Below are 26,182 nucleotides of genomic sequence, written 5' to 3' on the forward strand. Positions count from 1 at the left end.
TATATACACACCACAAATCTAGTTATTTATTTATGTACAGTTTACATTTATGCATTGCGTTTATACATTCGTTCATTTATTTTGAATATTTGAACGAGATGCCGGTTTTATGGCGGGTACTTCCGGTTTCTCGGCGCTTCCGGTCACGTCTCGTCCAATCGGATCGCTCCACATGCAGAGCGGGGCAGAGCGGCAGCGGTGAGACACTTTGTTAAAAGCGGAACATCACCCCCGAGCTCCGGCAAAGAGATCTGCGCCACGGTGAGGAGCACCGACGCACGGCCGGGACGGAGGACGCTGTACCGGGTAAATGCAGTAACTGAGCGGAGGATCACTTCATAGTCCACATTTCCAACATTTTTGACGATAAGAGGACATTCAGAGTGATCCACCCCGCCATCACAAAGTCTGAATGCCCGTCTGGCAGTTGGCAAACTGTTTCTTCTTTTGTAAGGGCTGAGGGAGCGGCGTTGGTGCGTATTTACACTGTGAATCTGACCGGCCGCCATGGAGAACGCTCACACCAAGAGTGTGGAAGAAGTTTACAGTTATTTCAGTGTCAACGAAAGCACGGGACTGTCCTCGGACCAGGTGAAGAGGCAGAGGGAGAAATGGGGCCTGAACGGTACGCGCAACGTTGTTCGTACTGTGAATGAGAACGTGTCTTGTGTGTCTTGCGGGTGTCAAGCCGCGCTATGTGGGTTAAACGTCACGGCTCGCCCGGCTCAGTGGCTGACGAGGCGATGACGTCATCACCTGTAACCTCGTGGGTTTCCCCATCTTTTCGTCAAGCGGACCTCAATTTCTAACGTGACACTTAAATCTTATTAGATATAGTATCGTCACTTCTCGCAGGCACATAAATGGCCTCGCTGAGTTGTTTGATAGATGTGATGTGTGTGCGAAAAGTGTGTTTGCTTTTAAAATATGTCTCACGTTTAGGGGCTGCTTCCGAATCGGAAAGCCATGCCTCATAAAATGTTTTATTACGCTCCACTGATTGTCCTGTCTATCACCCCTGTATGTCACCTGGACTGGCACCACACCGCCCCCCTACAGAGTTACCAGCAGAGGAAGGTAACCGCGCTGTCACCTTTCTATCATTTTGTGTCGGCGTTTCTCTACACATGTTTACCTTCACCACCTCACTTTTTTTTTTTTTTTTTTTTTTTTTTTTTTTTATTTCTGCAGGAAAATCTTTATGGGAGCTTGTTGTGGAGCAGTTTGAAGATCTACTTGTTCGTATTCTTCTCCTTGCCGCATGTATATCTTTTGTAAGTATTTTGTGTATATCATGTATTTTCATATTTTTCGCTGCTAAACACATAGACCTACATAGTCAATCTGTGGTAAGATTTGAGACCTGGGTGTTGTTACATCAAGTAATACATCTTTATCATCTTGTAAGAGAAGTGAATGATTTTGGTGGCATAATAGACGGAGGAACCTTGTGCTTTTCAAGAGTTTCAATCAGGTTCTTAAACCTACAAATTATGTACATAGTGGTTCAATCTATAAGGAAAAACAAATTCCCCTATTTTACTAACTAAACTCGGATGTTTATTATATGTGTTCTGTGTTACTTTTCTTCCCATACATTGAGTGGGTGGCCTGCATGATGAGTGGGCGAAGGAAAGTTTATGTATCACATACACATAGTGGCAAAGTGTGAACGTCTTCAGTTTGTAGACCTCAGCTGGGGTTACACTCACACATTAGAGAGGCAAATAGCTGAGAAAGCTAGCGACCCATCTGAGGAATGGTGACAACAGCAGTTGCTCATATTGAGTTGCTATCACCATGTGCCAAGTAAGACATCTGAGTTGTCCAGCGCCATTGCTGCGTAATGACTTCCTCTCCTGTTTATGCTCGTGAGATTTATCGGTATACTCGTTGCTGGGCTCTCATAGCACTCGGCAGTTAAAACAGTGCCATGTAACTCTTGGTATTTGGGATTTTGCGCCCTTACAGTTTCTGAGTGCAATTGCACTTTGACACCACTGTCGTAAAACTCAGTCCTGTGTCCAGAAATAATTAATTTTACTGGGCAAATTTATTTCAATAACAGTCTATGTTGCAAACACAAATTTAATGTACACCTAGGGTACAGCGTCCCTTGCACGGACTTCGCCGCTTCAGCGAGCACTCAGTCAATTGCTCTCCCAGAGTGCGCGGGCATTGCCCCCCCCCGCTACCGGTGTAGGTAACAGATGTGCTCGGCCTGGTACATCGGCTCGCACGCCTAAGTCAGAGGGTGAACAAATCCTGTGGCACAATGAAAGTGAGGCCCAGTGCGCGCCAGCTGAAGTGTGGGTGCCGGGCGCACCACTAGCCCCTCTCATCTGTGCAGTTGGGGAGGTGGAGTGGCTACGTTTTGTATGAGCATTATTACCGGACATTTTGATCATCACGTTTAAAATATATACAGGTACTACTGACTTAACAACCTAGTTCTATTCCCAGGACCAGGTCGTTAAGGGAATTGGTCGATAAGTGAGGTCCTGTGTTATTTCATGGTAAGGGCATGTGATGATTGCGAAACGCTTGAGTAGTGAATACTGACAGACTGCGGGAACGAGACTGAGACTGAGAACAGTAATGCGCGATGAGATGCTTGATGCTGAGATGCCACGCACGCAGCGGTATTGTACACAGCGCACAATACTGACTGGTTTTTTATATATATATATATATATATATATATATATATATATATATATATATATATATATATATATATATATATATATATATATATATATATATATATATATATATATATATATATATGTGTCAGTATTGTGCGCTGTGTACAACACCGCTGCATGCGTGGCGTCTCAGCATCAAGCATCTCTCTCTGTCAATGTACCATCAAAATGATTTTTAAGGTAAAAAAAAGTTATAGTGTTGCCTCAAGTGTTTCCATGTTGACGGGCTATTAGTAATAACGTGATCACTGTCCATTCAAGGGCTAAGTCTATTCAGAGGGTAATTTTTTATTTTTTTTATTTATTATTATAATTTTTTTGCCAAAGGCTGAGTTCTGTCCGGCCAAGATTGCAAAACCAGCGAGTTAAATTGGTATAGTCTGATGCATCAAAAACTAAAATCCCTCACCATCCCGTGCATGCTCCCACTTTGCAGTGGTTTTGGACGACAGACTCAGGGATTGTCGGTTTGTTCAAATTTTCTAGGCCTGGTGTTGTCTATACAGTTTTCACATTAATCCAACCTTCATCAGGTATAAAATGGACTCTCTTGGGGCAATCCCCCTGTCATGATGGAAGTGAAGCAGGCCACGCCCCAAAAGCACTCAAACATGATCCACAATGTACCGAACCACTAGCAATACCCATCCTTCAAATGTAGCGAAATTGAGCCATTATTTAATATTTGATATGCAAAACATGTCTGACACAGAAAATATAGTCTCAGCAAGAAAGTAAATTTCTGTGATTTTTATTAAGTCTTTTTATTTTTCTCATCGCGTTTGCGAAATAACATTAAATAAATGTGATCGGGACTGAAGCCTTGGCATGGTAAACTTGATGAATCACTGAAGGAGAATCCATCTCGTATCCAGTGTGGGTGGGGATGAACCTGAAAGTCACTTCTAATAATCAACAACATAGAAAATGAGAATAAACATTTACAAATTACCATCAGTTTATTGAGAGGATTTCTCTAAGGGTTGTGTTTGCTTGTATGTCTGTGTCCCCGTCACCAAGGAGACTGGTATGCCTGACTCCAGTCAGGTGATACAGAGGTGTCAGTGGCTGCTGTCTGACACGAGGAGGGGGGGGGGGGGCATCACTCAAGAGTCAAGACCAAATTTGGGCCCTGGATCTCCAATGGGAGGGCAAGGGATCATACTGATTCGCACAACCCACCTCGACATACACACACTCGCACATATTATTTCTGGGGTTAATGTCATGCAGGTCTCCACCCCCTGCAAGGCAGTAGAAGCTAATGCTGCTGTATAATAAGATTGGACAAATTAGGCAATAATATATGCACAAATCAAATTAGAGTGCATAGACCTATTTTTGACTAACGTGAGCAGAACAGTTTTCATCGTCGGTGATTCCAAAGAACTGACTGGGTTCGGGATTTAAAATGCATGAATGCTTTTTTGAAGTCGCCAATAAGTAACCTCAATAACGTACCATCTGCATATCAAGAAGTTAAAGAGATTTTTCATAGAAACCATTCAGCAGACTCAATGTTTTAAAGGGGTCCATCAAAAACAATATTAAATGCAAAATACACAGGAAATAAGGTATTGTTTAACCGAAGAGTGGTGAGCTGCGCTACTTGTTTAAGTTAGGTAATTGAAAGGTTCTTTGGCCTAAGGCAAATCCAGTTAAGTGTTTGTAATAGTAAGGTCTGACTATGGATCCTTTTATTACATTAAAGTTCTTAAATAAACAGCTGCAACATGGAAGGAAGGTATCTGGTTAACTGGTTAACTCGAAACGGGAAATATTTGCGACCCAGGTGTCCAAATTTTTGTCTTAGAGTTTTTTTTAACATGAACTTGCTTTCATAATGTGAAGAGATCTATTCACACACATTTCAAAATGGTCTGTACAATCGAATCTGGATTTTAAAAAGCCCAGTTTGTAAACCTCTACAGGGGAATCTTAACAATTGTGCGCTACAGATTAATTGACTTGACTCTTTCAATGTACATATGCACATTAAGCATAAATAATATTTTCAAATTTACTCCGACAGCCCTTCCTTTCTTTCACTGTATGTTGACGTGCTGCATATTGGTCTTGTTTAAAGTTATCTGTTCATAAGAAAACTAAATGTCTAGGATGAGGCCACGAATTTGGTCCGCTTCAAAGACTTACTTATAAGACTCGACCACATGTAATATAATGCCTACCCTGGGAGTCATTTGCAAGATTTCTTTCATGACAGAGAATTAACTGTTTTGAGTTTTGGTATGTATGCAAATGTTTGTCCTACTCTTCATAAGATCACATTTTGTTCAATAAGAAATGGTGTTTGAAGATACATGTCTATAATAAAACAGTCCTTTTTGATATTGCACACAGCCATTTAAAAAAAAAAAAATAAATAAAAATGGAATGGCTGAGAACCTGCCAAAATTGTAATTTTATGTCTCATGTTGGGACTTTAATTGAACATGTCTTACACGTCTAAAAAATAAATCTGTGATAATTGATTAGGATTGAATTAATTTTGTTTTTCTTCTTGAAGGTAAACCTTAACTGTACTCCACAAGATGAGTAGTATAACTTTATTTCTCTGCAGTGCCAGCAGTAAATCACAATGTGTTGTGTTGCCTGCAGGTCTTGGCCTGGTTTGAGGAAGGAGAAGAAACTATTACCGCCTTTGTGGAGCCTTTTGTAATCCTACTCATTCTAATAGCAAATGCCATCGTCGGCGTGTGGCAGGTAAGAAACCTCATCATAAGAAACAACATCTTGTACATTCTGAAATAGCAGCTGTTGCCCTGTTCAAATCCATCCATTATAATATTTTGACTTTAGTGTCCTAAACAATTTAAAAGGCTGGAAACCTTAAAATTCACCAGATATTGGTTCCACTAAGAAGTATCTTTGCGTATATATCAACTGTGGAAGTCCAAAGACCATCATTGAAACCTGCATAATTTCCCTGTCAGCAACCTGATTGTCAGGAAAAGGCTGTCTGCCACTTGCCTATTAGGCTTCTCTTCCCCTGTGTCCTCACTTTTGTGTTGCCCAATTTGCTCATTTAAATCAGTCATTTGATTTCATGTGATAATACTCTATTGATTTATTTGAAAATATTGACTATTAAATAGTAAAACTCTTGCAAATTGTAAGTTAAGGTGAATTACCAGACTCGGGTACTGATTAACTCTTTGGAGGCAAAAGTGATGTGAACTGTTTATTGGTGTCTGGAGGCTGCCAGCAACTTCTCTCAGCAACTAAGCATTTTTTAACCAACTTATTGATAAAGCACGGCTGTATGTCTGTGTACATAGACACATTAAGCATAAACATATATTTCCAAATTTACTCTGACAGCCCCTGTTTTCTTTTCTTTCCTCGCCAGGAACGTAACGCCGAGGATGCCATTGAGGCACTTAAGGAGTATGAGCCCGAGATGGGTAAGGTCTACCGTCAGGACAGGAAAACTGTCCAGAGGATCAAGGCCAAAGACATTGTACCCGGGGACATTGTGGAGGTTGCCGGTAAGTTGACCATACCTTTTTCATGAGCTGTGTTTACCTTCACCCCCCGGACGCCGGTTCTTGCACTATGTAACTTCAGTGTTCAGTTTCAAAACCACAGGAAAAGTGCTTTATGCTTTAAGGCACTGTCACTTGCTTGATGTTTCGCTCAGGGTTTCCCTTAGCCAGTAATTATGTTGTTATTTTTTTTTTTTTTAAACAAACAAACAACTTATTATAAAATTTATTAAAGAAGTTATAAACTTGTCGGTCAAAATGTCCAGTAATAATGCTCATTCAAAACGTAGCCACTACACCTCCCTCGACGCACGCACGGGCGGGACGGGCCAGTGGTGCGCTTAGCACCCGCACCTCAACCGGCGTTCGCCGGCCCTCACTTTCATTGCGCCACAGGGTTTGTTTCACCCTCTGACTCGCGGATGTGAGCTGATCTGCCGGGCCGAGCACATCTGGTACCTACACCGGTAGCAGGGGCCCCCGTCCCTCCCTGTCCCCACTCTCCCTGCGGCTCCCCCGGAGCAGCAATACACTCTGACCACGGCTCTGGGAAGCTAAGACTGTTATCGAAATGTGACCGATAAGGTTCAAATTTGTCCGGCAAAATAAATTGTTTTCCGACACCGGACTGAATTTTACGACAGTTGTGTAAAGAGGAATTGCACTCAAACTGTAGGGGTGCAGATATCAAAAGTTACATAATGCTGCTTTAACCTTTATTTTCGCCACATGAAAGTGTGTTTATTTTGCCGTCCCTGCCTGTTTCCATGTTTTATCTTTTTATATTTATTTTTTTATAAAAGGGATTTTATTTTTATTTTATTTCTTTATTTTTTGACAAGGCTCATTAATGCAGGCATAGTCATGGTTTACATTCAACACATGGACTATTTCAACCCAACCACTGCAGAGGGTGACTCACCTTAGAAGGGTGGTATATTTTCAGACTTTCCTATTAGCCCATTGTCTCAAAGGAATTGGTGTGTGTGTGTGTGTGTGTGTGTGTGTGTGTGTGTGTGTGTGTGTGTGTGTGTGTGTGTGTGTGTGTGTGTGTGTGTGTGTGTGTGTGTGTGTGTGTGTGTGTGTGTGTGTGTGTGTGTGTGTGTGTGTGTGTGTGTGTGTGTGTGTGTGTCCATGATGGGTCTAGGACTGTGTGTAACCTGAATCAGGCTCAGTAGATGATGGTTGTTGCTACCAGCACCACACATTGGCACAGCCTTTGCGACAGGCTCCAGCTCATAGATTCATTTCCCCCAGTGCTTAAAAAGCTTGGAACGATTCACATTGCTGTGATCCTTTCAGCAGCTAAATTTCTAAGCCTCAGAATGTAAGACTTTTGATAGGACTGCTTATAAAACGCGCACCATTGCAAAAAATAATGCAGTGAAATGTAACTGTTGTTGAGATATCAAAGTGCTTGAGTTATCATTTAGGTTTAACCCTATGCCACCAAGGTGATGCAGTCTTTTTTTTCTGTACATAGTGGTAGGTCTATATTTGTAGACGTCATAGTGCTGTTTAGATTATGGAATGCTGTATTTATAGTATGCAGTGACAGTAGCAAGATGACAGGTGTCTGGTGCCTCCCCCCTCCCGTTCAGGGGAAACATGTTACAGTGGGACAATGTTCCATGGGACTCCAAAGTCACCTTGACAAGGACAATGTATCAGCGGAGACATTAAACCCTTCTCTTTTTTTATGCTGGCCACCGGGAGCTCTAGTCGTGCATGAAAAGGGTCTTAATTCTAATGTTAGATTTACATAGAGGCATATGAACTTGGTTTGATAACTATCTGCTACTCTTGCATAATATTACATCCGGTTAGTTATAGAGTCAGGCTGAAGGTCGGTGCAGGTTTTGCTGTCAGCTAATTTACAACCAGGATGCTTTCTTTCTCAATTCACAAAGGTGACGCTCATCAGCTCCCCTTATTTACTCAATCTTCAAACGTTCCTTATTATATTTGCATGGCATCATTTTTTGTTTTGCCCTACTGTCCGCCTTGCAGGAGAGGGGCATGATGACGCAGAAGCAGGCCAGCTCACTGCTGGGTTGAGGTAGAGGACACACGCACAAGTTATTCTTGACGGGCTGTGCTGTGAGAGGAATACCAGAGCAGCACAGTGTGTCTCTAGAGCTGCTGGTCGTCTAAGAGCTGATGTGGGGTTGACACTGCCTCCATCCACTACCTCTCACCTCCCATCAGCACCCAGAAAGCACCACGTTAAGACACAGTTCCTTAAATCTATGACATTGTATGACAGGTTAAGAATTTATTTTCATCATCACCTTTCTAAAGCAGTACACGCAGGGTATTTTGCCCTTGCCATGTCCCAGATATATCGCTGCAATTTAATGTCCCTTCGTCCAACGTCGGCTCTCTTATCCAAGTAGCTATATAGCAGAGGGCTGCTGTTCTACCAAGACGGATCTAACCCTGTTATCCATCAGTCTGTTCCTGCAGTCTTGATGCAGATGCTGTTCTGGATGGTTTATATGCAGTAATATAGGGATCAGACTAATACTGACCAGTACTCATTTTCCACCTTATCCAACTACTTTCGATTTTCTCCAAATCTTTGATACCTACAATTATCCGTGTGATTGTCATTAACCTGTAACCAGTTTTTACAGTCCATACCAGCCATGTTTTACAATACATTTACATTCATACGGCCTCCTTATTATAATCATTAATAATAATAATAATAATAGAAGTCTAGAATGTGTAATCCACCAGCCACGGTAGCAATTGTTTTTTATTTATTCATGCATTTTATTATTCTTTATAATTTTTTTTTGTTTCCTGTTGTTTTTCTTTGTTTCCTGTTATGGTCATAATACAACACACACTGTGTGTTGCCTGTGATGCAAAGGGCTCAGTGGGTTTGAAGTGTAGCATCAAAAGTGAGTGGGTTTGTTCCTTTCTACATGTGAGGTTGTGGAGTCTGGTAGTGATAGGGAGGGGGCGTCTCACCCACTCCTATTGTGTGGAGCCTTAGATGACCTTATAGGGAATTGCTTTTGGGATAACGATCCGCCCCACCAGGCCCAATACATTGAGCCCTCACCCATCAGCACCCACACCCTCCACAGTCTGGGATTCCAAACACCACGGATGGTATGTGGCGGCATTTTGTGTGGCCTGGCAAGCGTCCCTTGTCACGGAGGGGGACTGCCTTTTGGCCGAGGTCTGGTCCAGCCAGGTGTCCGTTGTCCCTGGTCTGTCAGCGGGACATACCAAATTGGCTCAGTCTTTCAGACAGGGGAGGCGGAGTTAGAGGGCGAAAGTCTTATTCTTAAATGCTCCCACAAGCACAGCATGGAACTCAGGTAAAAAATTCAAGCCCCAAAGGGGTGGCTATTCATGCTGCCAACAAATGGAATCATTCACAAAACCAAAAACTCTTGCAAGCCATGTGGAAGCCCGGTCTGTTTAAGATGCACAGCGGACACTGTTGGGGCTGTCAGGGGGGAAACAAGGAAATGTTGCTCACATAACTAAGTTCATGGGTAAACATGAACACCCAAGTCAACAATTGCATGTAGAAATCTGCTAGCTAGTATTACTATTAGGATGGGAAATTAAGCCAGCAGCCATAAATGCTGTTGTGGTTGGTTTGTCTTCTCCGCGAGCCACCCTGGCAGCACCAAACTATCACTTCTGTTGTCTAAGCCTCAATCTTTCTAAAACCTTGTTTGACGGCAACGCAGTGAACGTTGGAAGTGAGTTTTAGGATATACCACCAGTCTGTCAGGTGGAGGAGGAAGGAGAGAAAGCAGCAGGGTGTGTCACCTGTTGACTGACTTTTTCTGAAATAGCCTCCTTCACATAGCTGGAGCCCAGCCCTTTGTCAGAGCTGCCATCAGCACATGCAGCCTCCTCACTGCCCACGAGAAAGCCTAGCCCACAGCTACACAGCAGGGATATGTGCCAATCAAAGCCAAAAGCTTTGATGCTCTAGAAACCCTTTTGACCCCTCTTTATTTATTTATTTATTTATTTATTTATTTATTTATTTATTTATTTATTTATTTATTAAGTAGGTTTAAAGGGCACCTCTTGGTGTAACATTAGGTGTGTATCTCAATCCAATCCAGGACTGTCTTTCTATGTAAAGCTGTTGTCACTGTGAAGGGCACAGGCCTGTTGGCAAGCTCAGGGGCAAGGGAGTCTTAAAGAGACACTTATCCAGCTCCCAAATAGGATGTTGACTTAGGAGACAAATGATATGTGCACCCACGGTTAAATTAGAGCAAGCCTGCAGTGTAGCAGGCTTTTAGGATAACGGTGGTTTTACAGCTAGCCGTAATGCTATTATGATATGGGTATACACCATCCTTAGCTATCATGTCCAAAATTCCTGGTCTTTCTTTGTGCTTAATGGTGAATATACTTCAGAATGAAACAACTTGGTGCATTAAGTGTTATTCAACCATCTGGGACACGACTTTGACGCTTTGTAGTTTCTGTGGGCTACGTGCTCTTTCCAGAAGTGAAGGTTCCATTGCGGCCATTGTTCCACATTTAGATGAATTAACGATGCCACTGACCTCGGCACAAGTCTTTCTGAGAAAATTTGTCCGTGTGTAATGATTGGCAAATGCCCAGTGGCAGATCAGAGTCCTTGGCACAGCTGTAGGTACATCTAATGAGTTGACACACATCCAAATACACACCGGGCTCTCTCTACCACCAACACAGCAGCAATGGGGGAAACAAGACTTTGGACATCCTCATTTTGATAAAGAGGGTTTTTTTGACTTCACTTGGATACACAACAAAGCTTGTGGACATCAATTTAGTATTTGACTGCTATGTAATTGCACACATGCAGACATTATTATGAGTTCTACGTTTGGGCTAAAAGACCATTTTACGTGCTGTGTGTAGGGCTTTCCCACTTCATTGATTGACAGTTGGCTGGTATTACATGTACCTCTTCCTGCTTTGTGGGGCTGCTGGGGAAACAGCTGCTAGTGCATGTCAGCTCTTCAACCTGATCAGCACATTGGAACGTATTGAAATGCTTTTCCCATCTTTGGCTGCATGCACTGTTGGTCCCATTGCTATTTTGCTCCCCCTTCCCTCAAGGGTACGCAGGTGTAGGCTATGTTTCACTCAAAAGGGAATCCTGGCATAAGAACCAAGTTCTTCAACTTCTATTCTATTTTATTCTTGCTGCTTGAAAATGTCATTTGGACCTTGCTGATATAACAGATTTAATTTAGGTGTCCAGTTTGACCCCGGTCATTCTTGAAATTACAGACAATATTGAGATTTTCTTGTGCATTCAGGGCATTAGTCTGTCTGAACACAAATACTAGTCTGCCGATGTAGACCTATATGGTAACGCACAAAACTGTGCCATAGCCTGAGTGGTTTCCCTATATTCCATCGCCTTTATAAACTATTAGGAAGCTGAATTGGGTCACTGCAATTCAGATGTGCCCAAATTGGCCTTTTCCTTTGAGACATGCCTTTTTATGGCTCACAAGTCCTCAAATTTCCTCCTGTCTTTGGCTCTTTTTCTCTTTGCCTCCAGTGATGGGAGCACAGCAACCAACCCTGAAATGAGCCGTGCTTTGTCAATCAACACTGAGGCTGAACGGCTGTCTGTGCAAATCAAGTTGCCTTATCCATTAAGGCTCCATTTAGCCCACAGTGGGACTCAGTTATATGGTCTCCCAAAAAGGCAATTCCTTGGAAGTACTTGGTACCATCACTGCATATGTTTTTATCATCTATGGCCACCATGGAAAGCCAGTGTTGCCACGTTGTACATGCACAGCTAGCAGCGTTAGCCCAATAGTCCATGTGGCTGAATACCAATGTCAATATTTGACAGTAGAACTACTGATAAGCAAGATGATTCATATGCTTTTGAATTTGTATGATAGATATGAAAGACTGAAGGAGTCATGTGGCATCCAAAGAGAAATTGTATAAATACATTTATTGACATGTATGAATTGACTCTGCAATTTCCATGTAATGTTAAGCCTCATTTAATTTGGTTGCCATGTTGTGTTATAAAGTCTGCCTGTCGGCATCTTTATAAATTTCCAATTCAGTTTATTTTTAATTTTTATCTGTCAACTGCTGTTTTGGCTATTCCTTGTATGCTTAACATTTGTTTATTGACATTTAGTTGGAGATAAGGTGCCCGCTGACATCCGTATCTGTTCGATCAAATCCACCACGCTGAGGATAGACCAGTCTATTTTGACCGGTAAGTTACTGCCAACTGGCTTCATCACTTCAACTGTCCAATGTCATGTTTTTAGTAGGTTTAAATTGTATTAATATAAAAAAAATTAAAAAAAATTCAAATGACAAGCCTCTATTAACAAACACATTTTAGATGACTTTTACTGTGTTCTCTTAGGGAAATGATATAAAAGGTCACTTTGCACGGTGTTTTTTCCAACTCAGCTGTTCTAATCTGAGTGCATCCGTAACAGCCACACTTGGACTGTGCCACGTTGAACAATGCAGACCTTTACTCAAATTAAAGAAGATTATTCACTTCTAAATATAAACATTTACACCTTGTGAAATAAGTATATCGTCATGAGTGATAATAATCGTACAAGCCATTCCCTACAATAAATCCTAATTTGCACCTTTCAAATATATATTTTTTTATTCTAGGAAACGCATGTAGCTCAAATAGTCAAACTGTCGTTTCCTGTGTGGAGTGGTCAAGTTATTTGACCCGTGTCTGGTTTTGTTCTTTGCAGGTGAGTCAGTGTCTGTGATCAAACACACCGACCCTGTCCCTGACCCACGTGCCGTCAACCAGGACAAGAAGAACATGCTCTTCTCTGTAAGGATTCTACATTTTCCTCAAGTGCTCCGTTATGAGATTGCCACATTTGTTAAACCATAGCACCAGAGTCAGCAAATCTACCTTTTCCCTTTTCAGGGCACCAACATTTCAGCCGGGAAGGCTGTGGGTGTGGTGGTGGCCACAGGCGTCAACACGGAGATCGGTAAGATCCGCGACGAGATGGCAGCCACGGAGCAGGAGAAGACGCCGCTGCAGCAGAAGCTGGATGAGTTCGGGGAGCAGCTGTCCAAGGTCATCTCCCTCATCTGCATCGCGGTGTGGATCATCAATATCGGCCACTTCAACGACCCTGTCCATGGCGGCTCCTGGATCCGCGGCGCCGTCTACTACTTCAAGATCGCCGTGGCGCTTGCTGTGGCCGCTATCCCTGAGGGGCTGCCCGCCGTCATCACAACCTGCCTGGCCCTGGGCACGCGGCGCATGGCCAAGAAGAACGCCATCGTCCGCAGCCTGCCCTCCGTGGAGACGCTGGGCTGCACCTCTGTCATCTGCTCTGACAAGACGGGCACCCTCACCACCAACCAGATGTCTGTGTGCAGGGTGAGGCCCTCATTCTCGCAGAATAACTGGCACATTAATGGGTTGGAGTCACCAACCTGAAAACCATCATCTGAAATGTTTTATCCCTGCAGCATTGTGTTTAATTTAACAGCCAAATATTCTACCCAAGTCACCTTTAGCAACATTCAGTAACACTACTTGCCTACTCAGGATAATGATATGAGCAAAAATGTCAAAGGTAAGCGCATCCACTTCTCTGTGGGGGATGACACTGCCAGTTAAACAAGGAGGTGACATGCTGCTGCTGCTAATTCTACTCTAATGCATGTCGGGCCGCTGGAGGACTTGCAGTGCTGGTGTTGCATAACTGACCTTGCGTCACCGTGCTGCAAAGCAGCCAGCCAGGGGTTCCTTCTCCCTCCCCCCTTTCGAGTGGCACCACAGTGCTGCTTGGCCCCACATTAAGGAGGTGTTTGAGCGTTTATTAAAGTTTAATCCTCTTATGTCATCTATGCATTGCATTCTTCAGAACTGATGATTCAGCAGCTCTCAGGTAACACCGCAGCCACGACAACACTGACTGAGAGCCCCCTCTGAGACCCCCCCAACACTATAACTACACTATAAGATGAGTCAGATCAGCCTGGAAATGTTATGCTTTTTAATAGGGGAAAAAATGATGTTGAATGTTTTTGTTTTTAACATGAGAAGGGTAGGCATATCTAAAGTCTGTTAAAAAATGTTTTGTTAAGTTACCCACAATTATGTCTCAAGGGCATTATTTTGCTGAATATTTATTTTTAGCAATGACACGATGTTGAATTCACAACAAAGATGGCCATTTTTTTTTTTTATATTCAGAGGATTACAATTCCAGATCAGAGAATAAATGTCCTGACATGTTGTTGCTCCAGCCATGCGCTGAGCACAATTTATCCCTGTCATTAGTTTTACCCCTGGGTTGTGCTAATAAGCAATCAAACAGTCAGTTGATTCAGTATGAGGGAGAATTTACTTTCTGAAACTGAAATGTCTGTTTCTGCTTGTGATAATGTTTTTTTAAGTTGATTTGACAAAACACAGAGATTGTAAGGACCTCTGGCCCACTGGCAGAGTGACACAAACCAAGCTCGGTCCAATTCATGCTCGCCATACCAGAGTGTACAGTCCATGGATCACTAATACTAAATGGCAGTTAAAAGGAAGTGAAATCCGCTGCTGCTGCATCAGCGACGTGTAGGAATTTCATGAGGTTAACTGATAAGAAGGGCCATGATCCGTTTTAAAGAGGGGGAGCAGCAAAGTGAGCTAAAAATAAAACCGACTGTCAGTTTGCTGTAATCATCAGATAACAGCAGGACTGGACTGGCTATCAACACCCTTCTCCTAACTTGCTTGACTGTGGAGGCCAACCGTCTTGGCCTCCACAGCCACATAGGTCCTGCTGTCCAGTGGCTTAACAATTTTTACTGGTTGTGGTGTTGCCTCAGTTAAGACATAGAATGCTCATTTTAATATGATGCAGTGAATGCAACGATGTTGAATGCAGGCTGGGAAATCATTTGGTGTTTTTAATGCCTCTTTCCATTTTTGTGTTGTGTCTAGATGTTCATTCTCAACAAGGTGGAGGGGCCGAGCTGCTCTCTATCGGAGTTCACCATCACAGGTTCTACCTACGCTCCGGAGGGTGAAGTGTGAGTGTTGCCGGCACACCACACATTTGGAAAGAGCGTCATGTTTTCTGTCTGTCTGTCTGTCTGTCTGTACAAGTGCAGGTAAACACGTCCTTCTCTCCAATAGGTACACTGATGACAAACCAGTGAAGTCCTCTCAGTATGATGCACTGGTTGAAATTGCCACCATCTGTGCCTTGTGCAATGACTCTTCCCTGGACTTTAATGAGGTGTGAACTCTTGCCTGCTCTAGATTAATGTTGTTGGGTTTTCAAACCCATCTACTGAATGCTGGTGCAAACATGCAGCGTTTTGCTCTTCCAGGCCAAAGGAGTGTACGAGAAAGTGGGCGAGGCCACAGAGACCGCCCTGACCTGCCTGGTAGAAAAGATGAATGCCTTTGACACTGACGTCCGCAACCTCTCCAAGATTGACAGGGCCAATGCATGCAATTCCGTGAGTGACATCCACTCCTACAAGGCTGTGGCGTTGCCGGTTTTTCCTCCCTCAAGAGCTTTCCCAGCAGATTTCGCTGACGGTTCCTTTGTGCATCAGGTGATCAAGCAGCTGATGAAGAAGGAGTTCACCCTGGAGTTCTCCAGAGACAGGAAGTCCATGTCCGTCTACTGCACTCCTAACAACAAGTCCCGTTCCTCCATGGGCAAGATGTTTGTCAAGGTATAGTATACGGACAGGACTCCAACACTGCAAGCCCTGAAATGTATGTCTTTGTAACACTTCCCACTTTAGAGTAGGTGAAGACTTTTTTTCAAAATACTTTTGACCATCAGCTAAAATCTCTACAATTTTGACTGAAAACAAGGAAATTAAACAATCTTTATGAATAGACACCCCCCCTAACTGAAGCCCTATGTTCTGCTCACAGGGCGCTCCAGAGGGAGTCATCGATAGGTGCACCCATGTCAGAGTTGGGAACAGCAGAGTTCCCCTGAGCCAAGGCATCAAGGACAAGATCTTGTCTGTGATCCGCGAGTACGGCACAGGGCGAGACACCCTGCGCTGCCTGGCGCTGGCCACCCGAGACAGCCCCCCCAAGATGCAGGACATGCTTCTGTCTGAGACCGCCATGTTCTCGGAATATGAGGTAAGCTCTCACGTTATTAGGGTCCGAGCCCACAGAATGTGGACCTATTGTTATTGCTCTGTTTATTCTTCTTATTCCGATTCTTCAGCCTTTTTGAGTCGGTTTTGGGGGTCTTAAGAAACTTGGAACATAAAGCAAAATTGCATTAATCAGAGTTCGGGTCCGTTTGGGTCTTGATCTGGTCCGCAGGGTCACATCTCCTGCACCCCACGTTCCCTCACTGCAAAACAGACAACACATATGAAAGCTCTCTGAGCCCGGTTGGGTCAATCGGTGCCATTGGGACTGATTGGGCTGACCCGGTACAACTGCGCCGACAAAGTGAACGCCAACCTGCAGACCATGACTTAACCAGGCCCCCTCATCTGTCACATACCCCCACCGCAGCTGTTCGGTCGCCAGCCCCCCCACCGAGCGGGAGAGGAAATCGGCTACCACTATCTGCGCCCCCGCCCTATGGTTTACCTTGTACTTAAAGGGCTGGAGAGCCAGGTACCAACGGGTGATACCCGTGTTGGTATTCTCCATGCGGTGGGGTCACTGCAGCGGGGCGTGGTCCGAAGGGGATGAAGGGGCACCCCAGGAGGTAGTAACTGAGGGTGCTGACCGCCCACTTGATGGCCAGACACTCATTCTCCACAGTGCTGCACTTCGTCTCCTCCTCTGAGAACTTCCGACTGATGTACAGCCGGTCGGCGCCCCCAGCCTTCTGTCCGACGCATCAGTCTGCAAGCAGAAAGGGAGAGGAAAAATTATCTGTGAACAACGCTGGCTTCCCACAGAGAGCTGATTTTACCTTCTCAAACACCTGCTGCCACTTCTCTGTCCACTGGACCAGATCTGATGGCACCCTTTCAGGTTAAATCAGACAGAGAGCTGGTCATCTCTGAAAAGTCTGCTACATTTATTCAGACTACTTCATACTATTTTTAGGAAATTTGGTTTGTCTTAAATGTGAGAAATCTAACATGATACTGGTTATTGGTTACAGGTTACTAATTGGAATTAAATTCAGTAACTGGGGGCAGATCTAATCATAATATACCTCCCCAAACGCTGTGTGACCACCTAGGACCCTTGCCACTTTGCCAGTAATTTAGAGCTGGTTGAAGAACACCTCATCTCGGTGAAAATTGCCTGAATCGAGCCCCACTGTCACAGAATCGCCCCTGGTGTTCCTGGGCCTACAAGCGCCCCACCGCGTGCAGCTTTGCTTGCAAGTCCATAACATACTGAACTTCGTTCTCACTGGTTAATTAGGTCCATCACCCTCAGGGGTCGCTTGCTGAAGAGGAGTTCAAAGGGAGAAAATCCTGTTGAGGCCTGAGGCACCTCCCACACCGTAAACAACAGAGGGTCCAACCATATATCCCAATTCAGGCTATCATCATGCACAAGCTTACGAACCATATTCTTCAGTGTCTTATTGAACTGCTCCACCAGGCCTCCGGTCTTGGGGTGGTACACGCTGGTCCGAATTGAGCGGACGTTCAATAGCTCGAAAAGTTCCTGTGTACGTGACATAAAATAATTGCCCTGGTCGGTCAGGATTTCCTTTTGACTCCCAACCCGCCACACTTTTGGCTGTAATACTGTGCAAAGGCACCGCCTCGGGGTACCGGGTTGCATAATTCATAAGGACCAATACGAAACGATACTCACGAGCACTGCAATTTAACGCCCCGATGAGGTCCATAGCAAGTCTTTAGAACGGCGTCTCGAGTAGAGGGAGGGGCCTCAAAGATGCGTTTGGTGTAGCCGGAGGATTGACTAATTGGCACATGTCTGCCAAATGCCAGGCCAATAGAAGCGGCCAATTATCCACTGCAGTGTCTTATCGTGTCCGAGGTGACCGGCCATTGAGTTATGGTGAGCTGCCTGGAAAAGCATTTCCCTGCGGCTTTTCGGAACCAACAATTGGGTAATTTCCTCTCCTGACTGACATGGATCACCTGTCACTATTCACCGAGAAATACGGGAATCCTGCAGGGGTCCTGGGGCCGGACACAGTTGTAAAAGTTTTCACTACGGATAACATCCGGTTCATACAAACTGTCAGTCATTTGTTAACATGTGAAAACGACATGAAAACTAACTATGGACAGATGGGGTTGGTTCATAAATCTCTAAAATAGCCTAGACCTTGATTGATTTATTTATTTATTATAACAAAATAAGAATAATAACAAAATAACACTGGCTCTATTCATGATCTGTCATTCCGATCATGCATTAAAGCCCTCGAAAATAATCCTCTATGTTTTCCCTGAGTGAGTGATCGGGGCGCGATTTGCGCCCCTGTCTCGCTCTCCATGCGTTATGGAGACATTGAAAAGGGAGAGATTGTGTATCCCGCTCCTTTTAATAAAGCAAATTAAAACATTGTTTTTATTTTAGATGTATATTATTTTAAACAAAAGTAAGTGTAACGGGGACACTGTCACAGTGTGTCCTCGTGTCCCCCCCCCCGGTCAGCAACCTCCACAAATAGGGTCAAATTTTGTGGGAAACACTGGACATTTTTCATTAATTTTTCTGACTTCTATAGTCGCCCGTTGGGTTTACATAAAAATGTCACCAGAATAAACAGCAGGGTTTTCCCTACCATTACAAGACTTGGGCGCAGTGCCTAAGCGGTTTTTCACAGAGCCGGGGAGCGACGCTCCTACTCCAAGTATCAACGTGACAAAACCTAAACAGAACCTTGCCGCCAGAAGAATCCTTTGAAATCGCGATCCTCTCCTCATCTTTTGGAGTTTTCACAGTGACCATGATCATAGTCCCTGGCTGAGTTGATGATGATCTACCCTAGAATCCACGGTGGACTGCCACTGTTACTCCTCCAGATGCTGCGTTAAAGTCACGTGGGAATTTACAACTAAAACTACATGCTGATTTCTGCTGCTCATAACATCAATCTGTTTTTTTTTTTTTTATATCAATAACTACTCTACTTATATTTGAGCTTATGTTCAAATGTATTTGGAAATGGGGGCTGAAAACGGGGCTCGGGCAGCGCCTACACGCACACACACACAAATACACCCAGTGACCGTGAACTAGGTGAAGTTAACGTGTTGAGCCCGAGAGTCCATTTTATCTATTGTTTTGGTTGAGTGGTTTTATTTTATTTATGTATTATTTATTTATCAGCCCGGCAATGCACTCCAGCAGCCAGCGGTTTGTCTCCGGTGCCCCTCCCATGGCCCCCGTTCAGGCGCCACTTGTTGGGAAACCCTTCCCACAGATACGGGTTCGGGGAGGGAGAAGGAGACTTTCACGGCTGAGTTTTTATTAAACAAATAAACAAAAAGGCTGGCTGACCATAACGGAAAAATAAAGCAATATTGCATTAATCGGCGTCCGGGTCTGGTCCGCAGGGTCCCATCTCCTGCACCGCGTCCCCTCACTGCAAGACAGACAGCACATATGAAAGCTCTCCCAGCTCTGGGTCAGACCAATCAGCGCCAATGGGACTGATCGGGCCGACCCGGTACAGCTGCGCCGACGCAGGCCGAAGCCAGCGCCGTCACTTGCAAACCGTGGCTTAACCACGCCCCCCTGACTGTCACATACACGTTTTAACAATCGTCTTTCCTCTCCCGGGTTCAGTCGGAGTTGACCTTCGTGGGCTGCGTGGGCATGCTGGACCCCCCCAGGCAGGAGGTGGCCGCCTCCATCAAGCTGTGTCGTCAGGCCGGCATCCGCGTCATCATGATCACCGGGGACAACAAGGGCACGGCCGTGGCCATCTGCCGGCGCATCGGCATCCTGTCCGAGGACGACGACATTGACCACATGGCCTTCACGGGCCGCGAGTTCGACGACCTGTCGCCTCAAGTCCAGCGGGAGGCTGTGACCCACGCCCGCTGCTTCGCCCGCGTTGAGCCCTCCCACAAGTCCAAGATTGTGGAGTTTCTGCAAGGCTTCGACGAGATCACGGCTATGGTACGAGTCGATTTGCGTGCGTTCTTGTTTGTTGACTGTTTTTGACTTCGGAAGGACCCCGCGCGTGCTTGTACTAACGCTTGCGTCTCCACAGACCGGTGATGGGGTCAACGATGCCCCCGCCTTAAAGAAGGCGGAGATCGGCATCGCCATGGGCTCTGGCACTGCCGTGGCCAAGTCAGCCTCCGAGATGGTCCTCGCCGACGACAACTTCTCCTCCATTGTGGCCGCTGTGGAGGAAGGCAGAGCCATCTACAACAACATGAAGCAGTTCATCAGATACCTCATCTCCTCCAACGTGGGAGAGGTTGTCTGGTGAGCGGAAGAGCTTGGAATACTACAAAGTAACTGATACAAGTGGATGACTCAGTTACACAAAACCGATTTCAACTAATAGACTAATCAACTAATCATATCCTTGGTTCAAATGATTAAGAGTTGACTTTTTAATTTGTCTCCAATAAATAATGGAGCAAATATTCACAATATTTTAAACGCCAACAAACTGTCATTGCTTATTTGATTGAAGATGTGACTTTCCTTATGCACATAGCTACTATAATGATGGTCTTGGGTAGGATGGTTACATTTTAGCCCTTCAGACAGCAACTGCTAACCGGTGCATCTCTTTGTGTAGTATCTTCCTGACGGCCGCGCTGGGCTTCCCTGAGGCTCTGATCCCCGTTCAGCTGCTGTGGGTCAACCTGGTGACCGACGGCCTTCCTGCCACCGCGCTGGGCTTCAACCCCCCCGATCTGGACATCATGGACAAGCCGCCACGCAACGCGAAGGAGCCCCTCATCTCCGGCTGGCTTTTCTTCAGATACTTGACCATTGGGGGTTTGGACAACAATTACTTTATTCCATCTTGTGCTGCTCAGATGGCAGTGGCATACTTATCCATTTTTCCACTGCGAGACATATTGAATAGAAGCGCTCCCCCAAGGGATTATGCAAAGTGTTTGGCTCAGGTAGTGTTTTTGTGAGCGTGTGTGTGTGCGCGTGTGAGCGTGTGTGTGTGAGAGCGTGTGTGTGTGAGAGCGTGCGTGCGTGCGTGCGTGCGTGCGTGCGTGCGTGCGTGCGTGCGTGTGTGTGTGTGTGTGTCCCTGTCCTTATCGCTGAATGCCTTGTCTTTTCCACAGGCTATGTAGGTGCTGCCACCGTGGGAGCTGCCGCCTGGTGGTTTACCATCTCTGAAGACGGACCTCAAATCACCCTGTACCAGCTGGTGAGTGTCTGCCCTCACAGAGGTTCATCAGGCTAGGTGCAGTGGTATAATTTATTATCAAGATAACGGTAGTACATTTTAATTGAAAGGAAATCCGGATAATATCCACATACTAAAACTATCTTTCAAATAATGTTGTTGTTTTTTTTTGTCATCATTTTGTCAACATTGTCATTGTCTTGTCATTATAATTCAGACTACAAAATAATGTATGTGTCAAGGTCAACGATACTGGTAGAAATGTATTAGAGGTCGACCTCACAACACTCCTCCATCTTTCCCTCCCACAGAGTCACTTTCTCCAGTGCTCTGCAGACAACCCGGATTTCGACGGCCTGGACTGCGAGGTGTTCGAGTCCCCCTATCCCATGACCATGGCCCTGTCTGTGCTGGTCACCATCGAGATGTGCAACGCTCTAAACAGGTGAGCGCCACACAGAGAGCGACAAAAAAAAAATCCTCTAAAAGATCCCTTTGGGTTTCATAGACAAGCTGCCTGTGGTCACTGCTTTATTTTTTTTTCTCTCCCGTACAAAGTCTGTCTGAGAACCAGTCCCTGCTCCGTATGCCCCCCTGGGAGAATGTGTGGCTGCTGGGCGCCATCTGCCTTTCCATGTCCCTCCACTTCCTCATCCTCTATGTGGAGCCGCTTCCTGTAAGTGCTTCCGAATGTTTTGTCTAAACATAACGGTTTGATTTATTCTTAGAAAGGAAACTGTTTGAAAAGGAGCTCATTAAGTGTTAAGCAGCTATGTTTGCAGCTGCAATTGACGGATAATGCCTTTACTTCCAACTTTATATGATGACTAGTGCCCCCTAGTGGGTGTGTGCACTTATTACACCCAAACAGGTGCCCAAATGTTTACGATGTTTGAGATTTCAAGGTTCAAGAGGTTATTTATCACATACATGCAGCGATATGGACGGAATTAACCTGGCTATGCAACCACACAGGCTGCATAGCCAGGTTGTTGTTAAATGGATAAGATGGTAGGTATTTTAGGCAGATAATATCATTGCACTCACATTCATCAGGCTCATGTTTATTTTTTCCACTGGGTCCAACCTTTCTGAAATGTAAGCCCTCATGTAGCAGGAAAATGACATGGATATGAAGTTTCACGATACATGACAGATGACATTGCGTGCAAATAAAGTATGCACAGTAGTCTTTTAACAAAGCGTCCCCCCCCCCCCCCCCGCTCTCTCCCCCAGGTCATCTTCCAGATCACCCCGCTGGACGTCACCCAGTGGGTGATGGTGCTAAAGATCTCCATGCCTGTCATCCTGCTGGACGAGCTGCTAAAGTTCATGGCCAGGAACTACTTGGAATTGGGTAAACAGCAGATCGAGCCGGCCACCAAGCGCTCCTCCCTGTCTGCATGCATGGAGGGCGTTTCCTGGCCCTTCGTGGCCTTCGTCCTGCCCCTGGTGTTGTGGATCTACAGCATTGACACTAATGTGTCTGCCATGTTTTGGCCCTGACTGACCCCCGGTACACTACCTTTACCCCCTGCACCAGTGTGAAGTGGACATTAACACACACACACACACACACACACACACACACACACACGTCTAACACACTTTAATTAACTGAACAACTTACCAGTGAGCGCTCCGGGCTACAGTTGATTCTGCTGTCGGCTCCCCTCAACCGTCCTCTATTGTTTTGTATCCAGGAGATTCTCTGCAGTTTGTTGGTTTTTTTTATTCTCTTTTTTTTTTTTTCTATTTAAGAAGAGCGTGTTTTATTGCTTGAGGTCTCTCATTCCGGTCATGCCTTTATTTCCCATGAAGCCATTCTTTGTTCATCCCTATTATTTTTTATTTTTTTGTATTTTTTTCGAGGAGAAAAGTGGGTGGGCCGCGTACGAGCTGCCTACTATCTGTACACCATTTTATGATTAACCTTTTTGTAGTTTTGGGAAGTGGGCGTGGGGACAGGAATTCTGGGTAGACATACGTTTTAATATTTTTAAGACTTGAACATACATCTTCGCCTTCACACAAACACATTTGGCTACCCCTTATATCTCGGAGCTGTGTGTACCCGGTTCATATGTTTATTTTCTGCTTGTGGCAGAGCACAGCTACCTCAATGCTGTTGATGTGACTATAAGCACCCATTTTTATTTCACTTTACTTTCGCGCTCCACACATCTAGTCATATCGATTGTTGAGGTATGCACCGATTTGCGTTCGCAAAAAAGTACACATAGCCTAAAATTCTTGCATCTTTTTTTTTATATGATAATTTTTTTTTTTTTTTTTTTTTTTAGTTTAAGTGTGTTTTTGTAATCCTGTTCTTCAAGAAAAGAGTGGACAGAGAGGTAAATGGATTTAAAGCGGTTTTGATGTAGACAACCCTGTCGTTAAACTTTCTTACTTGAACTTCACACTCTGGCTTTGTTTCTCTATAGGTTCACTTTTTAAAATTTAGTCTGAATTGCAATAGTCTTTATAATTTATGTTTAATGTGCACATACTGTACTTGAATGTTTTTGAAAGGAGAGAAAAAAAAAAAGAAACAAGAGGCTAGGGATGCACAGATACCAGTGTTGGGTTTGATACTGTACTCATGTACACGTAAAATATTGTTTTACCAAGACCCGATTCCAACGTAACGCATCGCGGTTTCATTGATTTCTCATTCAGCGTTCTGTTTTCCGGGACTCTGGCACAGTTTCATGTTACATTCGATCTTTGGTTAACTGAGGGGATGTAATAAAAATGACCAAAACCCAGGGTCTTAAACATCTGTGATCTCACTATTAACGCACACATCAGCACTCTGTATCAGCAAAATACCAAGAGAGAGAACTCTGACCTGGGTCAGAAAGAGACGGTATCAGTGCATCCCTACACCAGACTGATGGTCGCATCAGTCAAGCACAAACCCACAGTTTGCGGACTCCCAGAAAATGGGCGTCGACTCCTCATTGGTATGTATCCACTAGTGACAACCATGTGACACATTGCTGGTCATTTCCTCTGGAAGGCTGAATGGACTGGTTATACATGTGTATAAAGGACACAACGTAGTCTCTATGTATAGATTGATATATATATACATATATATATATATATATTTTGTTTTGTTTATTAAAAAAAAAACAAAAAAAACACTCCATATCCCAGTTCTCTAGGCTCATATGTAAGTAGGAATTTATTGCATGTCCTGTCTGCTCCAGTACCGGGCCAGTGAGTGTTTTTGAGTTGACCCTAAACCTGACTGTCCTTCCTTCCAATGCATTCCTGTGTGTGAACAGAGTGAGTACCTCCACCTGCATGTCCAGCCTAACACCACTGTCCCTCCTCCGGTTTTGTTTTCTTTCTGCCTTAGCCCAGGGTTCTCCTTACCCTGGTAAACAGCAATAACAGGCCCTTCTGTGTTTTTGTTGTTTTTTTTTTTATCCGAGAGGAGCAAAAATCAAGTGATTTTTTTTTTCTTATTTGTTTTTAAACGCCTTTAATGTCACAAAGTGCCAGGCTAGAGGTATAGGCCTTTTGCGTCGTCCATCCTGGCGTAGATCTTTTCCGGGTGTTTGATTGTAGAGAAATGAACAATTGATTCCTGGTAAGATTTTCTAGCTGGCAGAGGCTGACATTCAAGTGCCCCCCTCGTAAAACGAGATGTCGTTCATTGCATATGGCATGGACTTCTACATCCTTTCTCACATGACAGAATGTGGTAGTGTGAGGCTGTCAGATGCTGAAGCTATCTTAAAAATACCTTATTTCTCTCCATTGATTTGGTTTTCTCTCTCTTTTTTTCTGCAGCTAAGGCCAAGTAAGCCCACATCTCCTCTTAAGTTCCTTGCAGGAACTGTAAGGTTCTGTTTTAGTGCTGTGCATGTGTGTTTTGAGGAGCACCATATCTTCCAAGACCTGCATGTCAATTAAGAAATTAAATCCAATACATGACTCGCTAAGTTTAGTTTTTTTTGTTTTGTTTTTTTAATAAGACTTACGTTGATAAAATGATACAAATAAGCGAATTTCATGTCCTAAAACCTCCCATTCTCGCGCATGAAGATCCTTTAGAGAATCCTTCAAACCAGTGGACAGTTCTCATGCCATCCTTGTAAGGTGATCTAACCATGTACAGTAATTGCCATTTTCCATGGTGCATGTCCTCTAGTTCAGCCATAATATTTCTGTAATAGGAAATGTGTAGTATTGGTAAAATAGCTTTTGGTCAAGTAGTACACATGTTGAATAAGCTCAAAAACAACTCATCTTTCCTAAGGAAATACTTGTATGGAATCTTTAAAAAAAAAAAAAAATACCCGGACTTGTGCGACACGTCTGGAATATATTTTGTGCTATCCGAGATAACGAAAGGTGCAGTGGTGCATAGATTCTACCGTGAGACTCAACTGGCACGTCGGCCAACCTGCTCTACTGTAATATGAGAAATGACAATTGTATGATGTATCACATGAACTGTGGTTTCAGGTAAATAAACTGTTCGAGAACTGATAATCGCCTTATTTAAGAAGCAACACTCAGACCCATATTCCTGTCAGTGTGGCAGGTGAACGAATCGTTTTGAAGGAATATCATGAAATGAACTTGCTGTGATCTTCAATTTCTGCCCAGGGAATAGATAAAGCATCCATGTATGTTCTTAGTGAAACATTAAATCCACACA

At 44.2% G+C, this 26,182-nt stretch overlaps 1 protein-coding gene across 2 annotated transcripts; it reads left to right on the top strand.

The window, feature by feature from the left end:
* Positions 1–206: 206 nt before the first annotated feature.
* Positions 207–26,142, top strand: LOC307232796 (sarcoplasmic/endoplasmic reticulum calcium ATPase 2-like). 2 transcript variants are annotated; one of them, XM_080003963.1, is made up of 22 exons: positions 207–306; positions 455–625; positions 1,060–1,077; positions 1,192–1,274; positions 5,328–5,432; positions 6,079–6,217; positions 12,369–12,449; positions 12,961–13,046; positions 13,146–13,610; positions 15,177–15,265; positions 15,372–15,474; positions 15,569–15,700; positions 15,800–15,922; positions 16,131–16,349; positions 19,962–20,297; positions 20,392–20,612; positions 20,935–21,137; positions 21,440–21,525; positions 21,816–21,949; positions 22,063–22,180; positions 22,741–22,861; positions 25,309–26,142. In XM_080003963.1, exons 2-22 carry the CDS (start codon positions 508–510, stop codon positions 25,320–25,322), a joined length of 2,994 nt encoding a protein of 997 aa, XP_079860089.1. In that variant the 5' UTR covers positions 207–306; positions 455–507; the 3' UTR covers positions 25,323–26,142. The 2 variants fall into 2 exon arrangements, with proteins under 2 accessions (XP_079860089.1, XP_079860088.1); XM_080003962.1 differs by having other exon boundaries at positions 22,741–26,142.
* The last annotated feature ends 40 nt before the right edge of the window (positions 26,143–26,182 follow it).

The sequence above is a fragment of the Zeus faber genome, assembly GCF_960531495.2.
Source record: "Zeus faber genome assembly, chromosome: 7".
Taxonomy (NCBI): domain Eukaryota; kingdom Metazoa; phylum Chordata; class Actinopteri; order Zeiformes; family Zeidae; genus Zeus; species Zeus faber.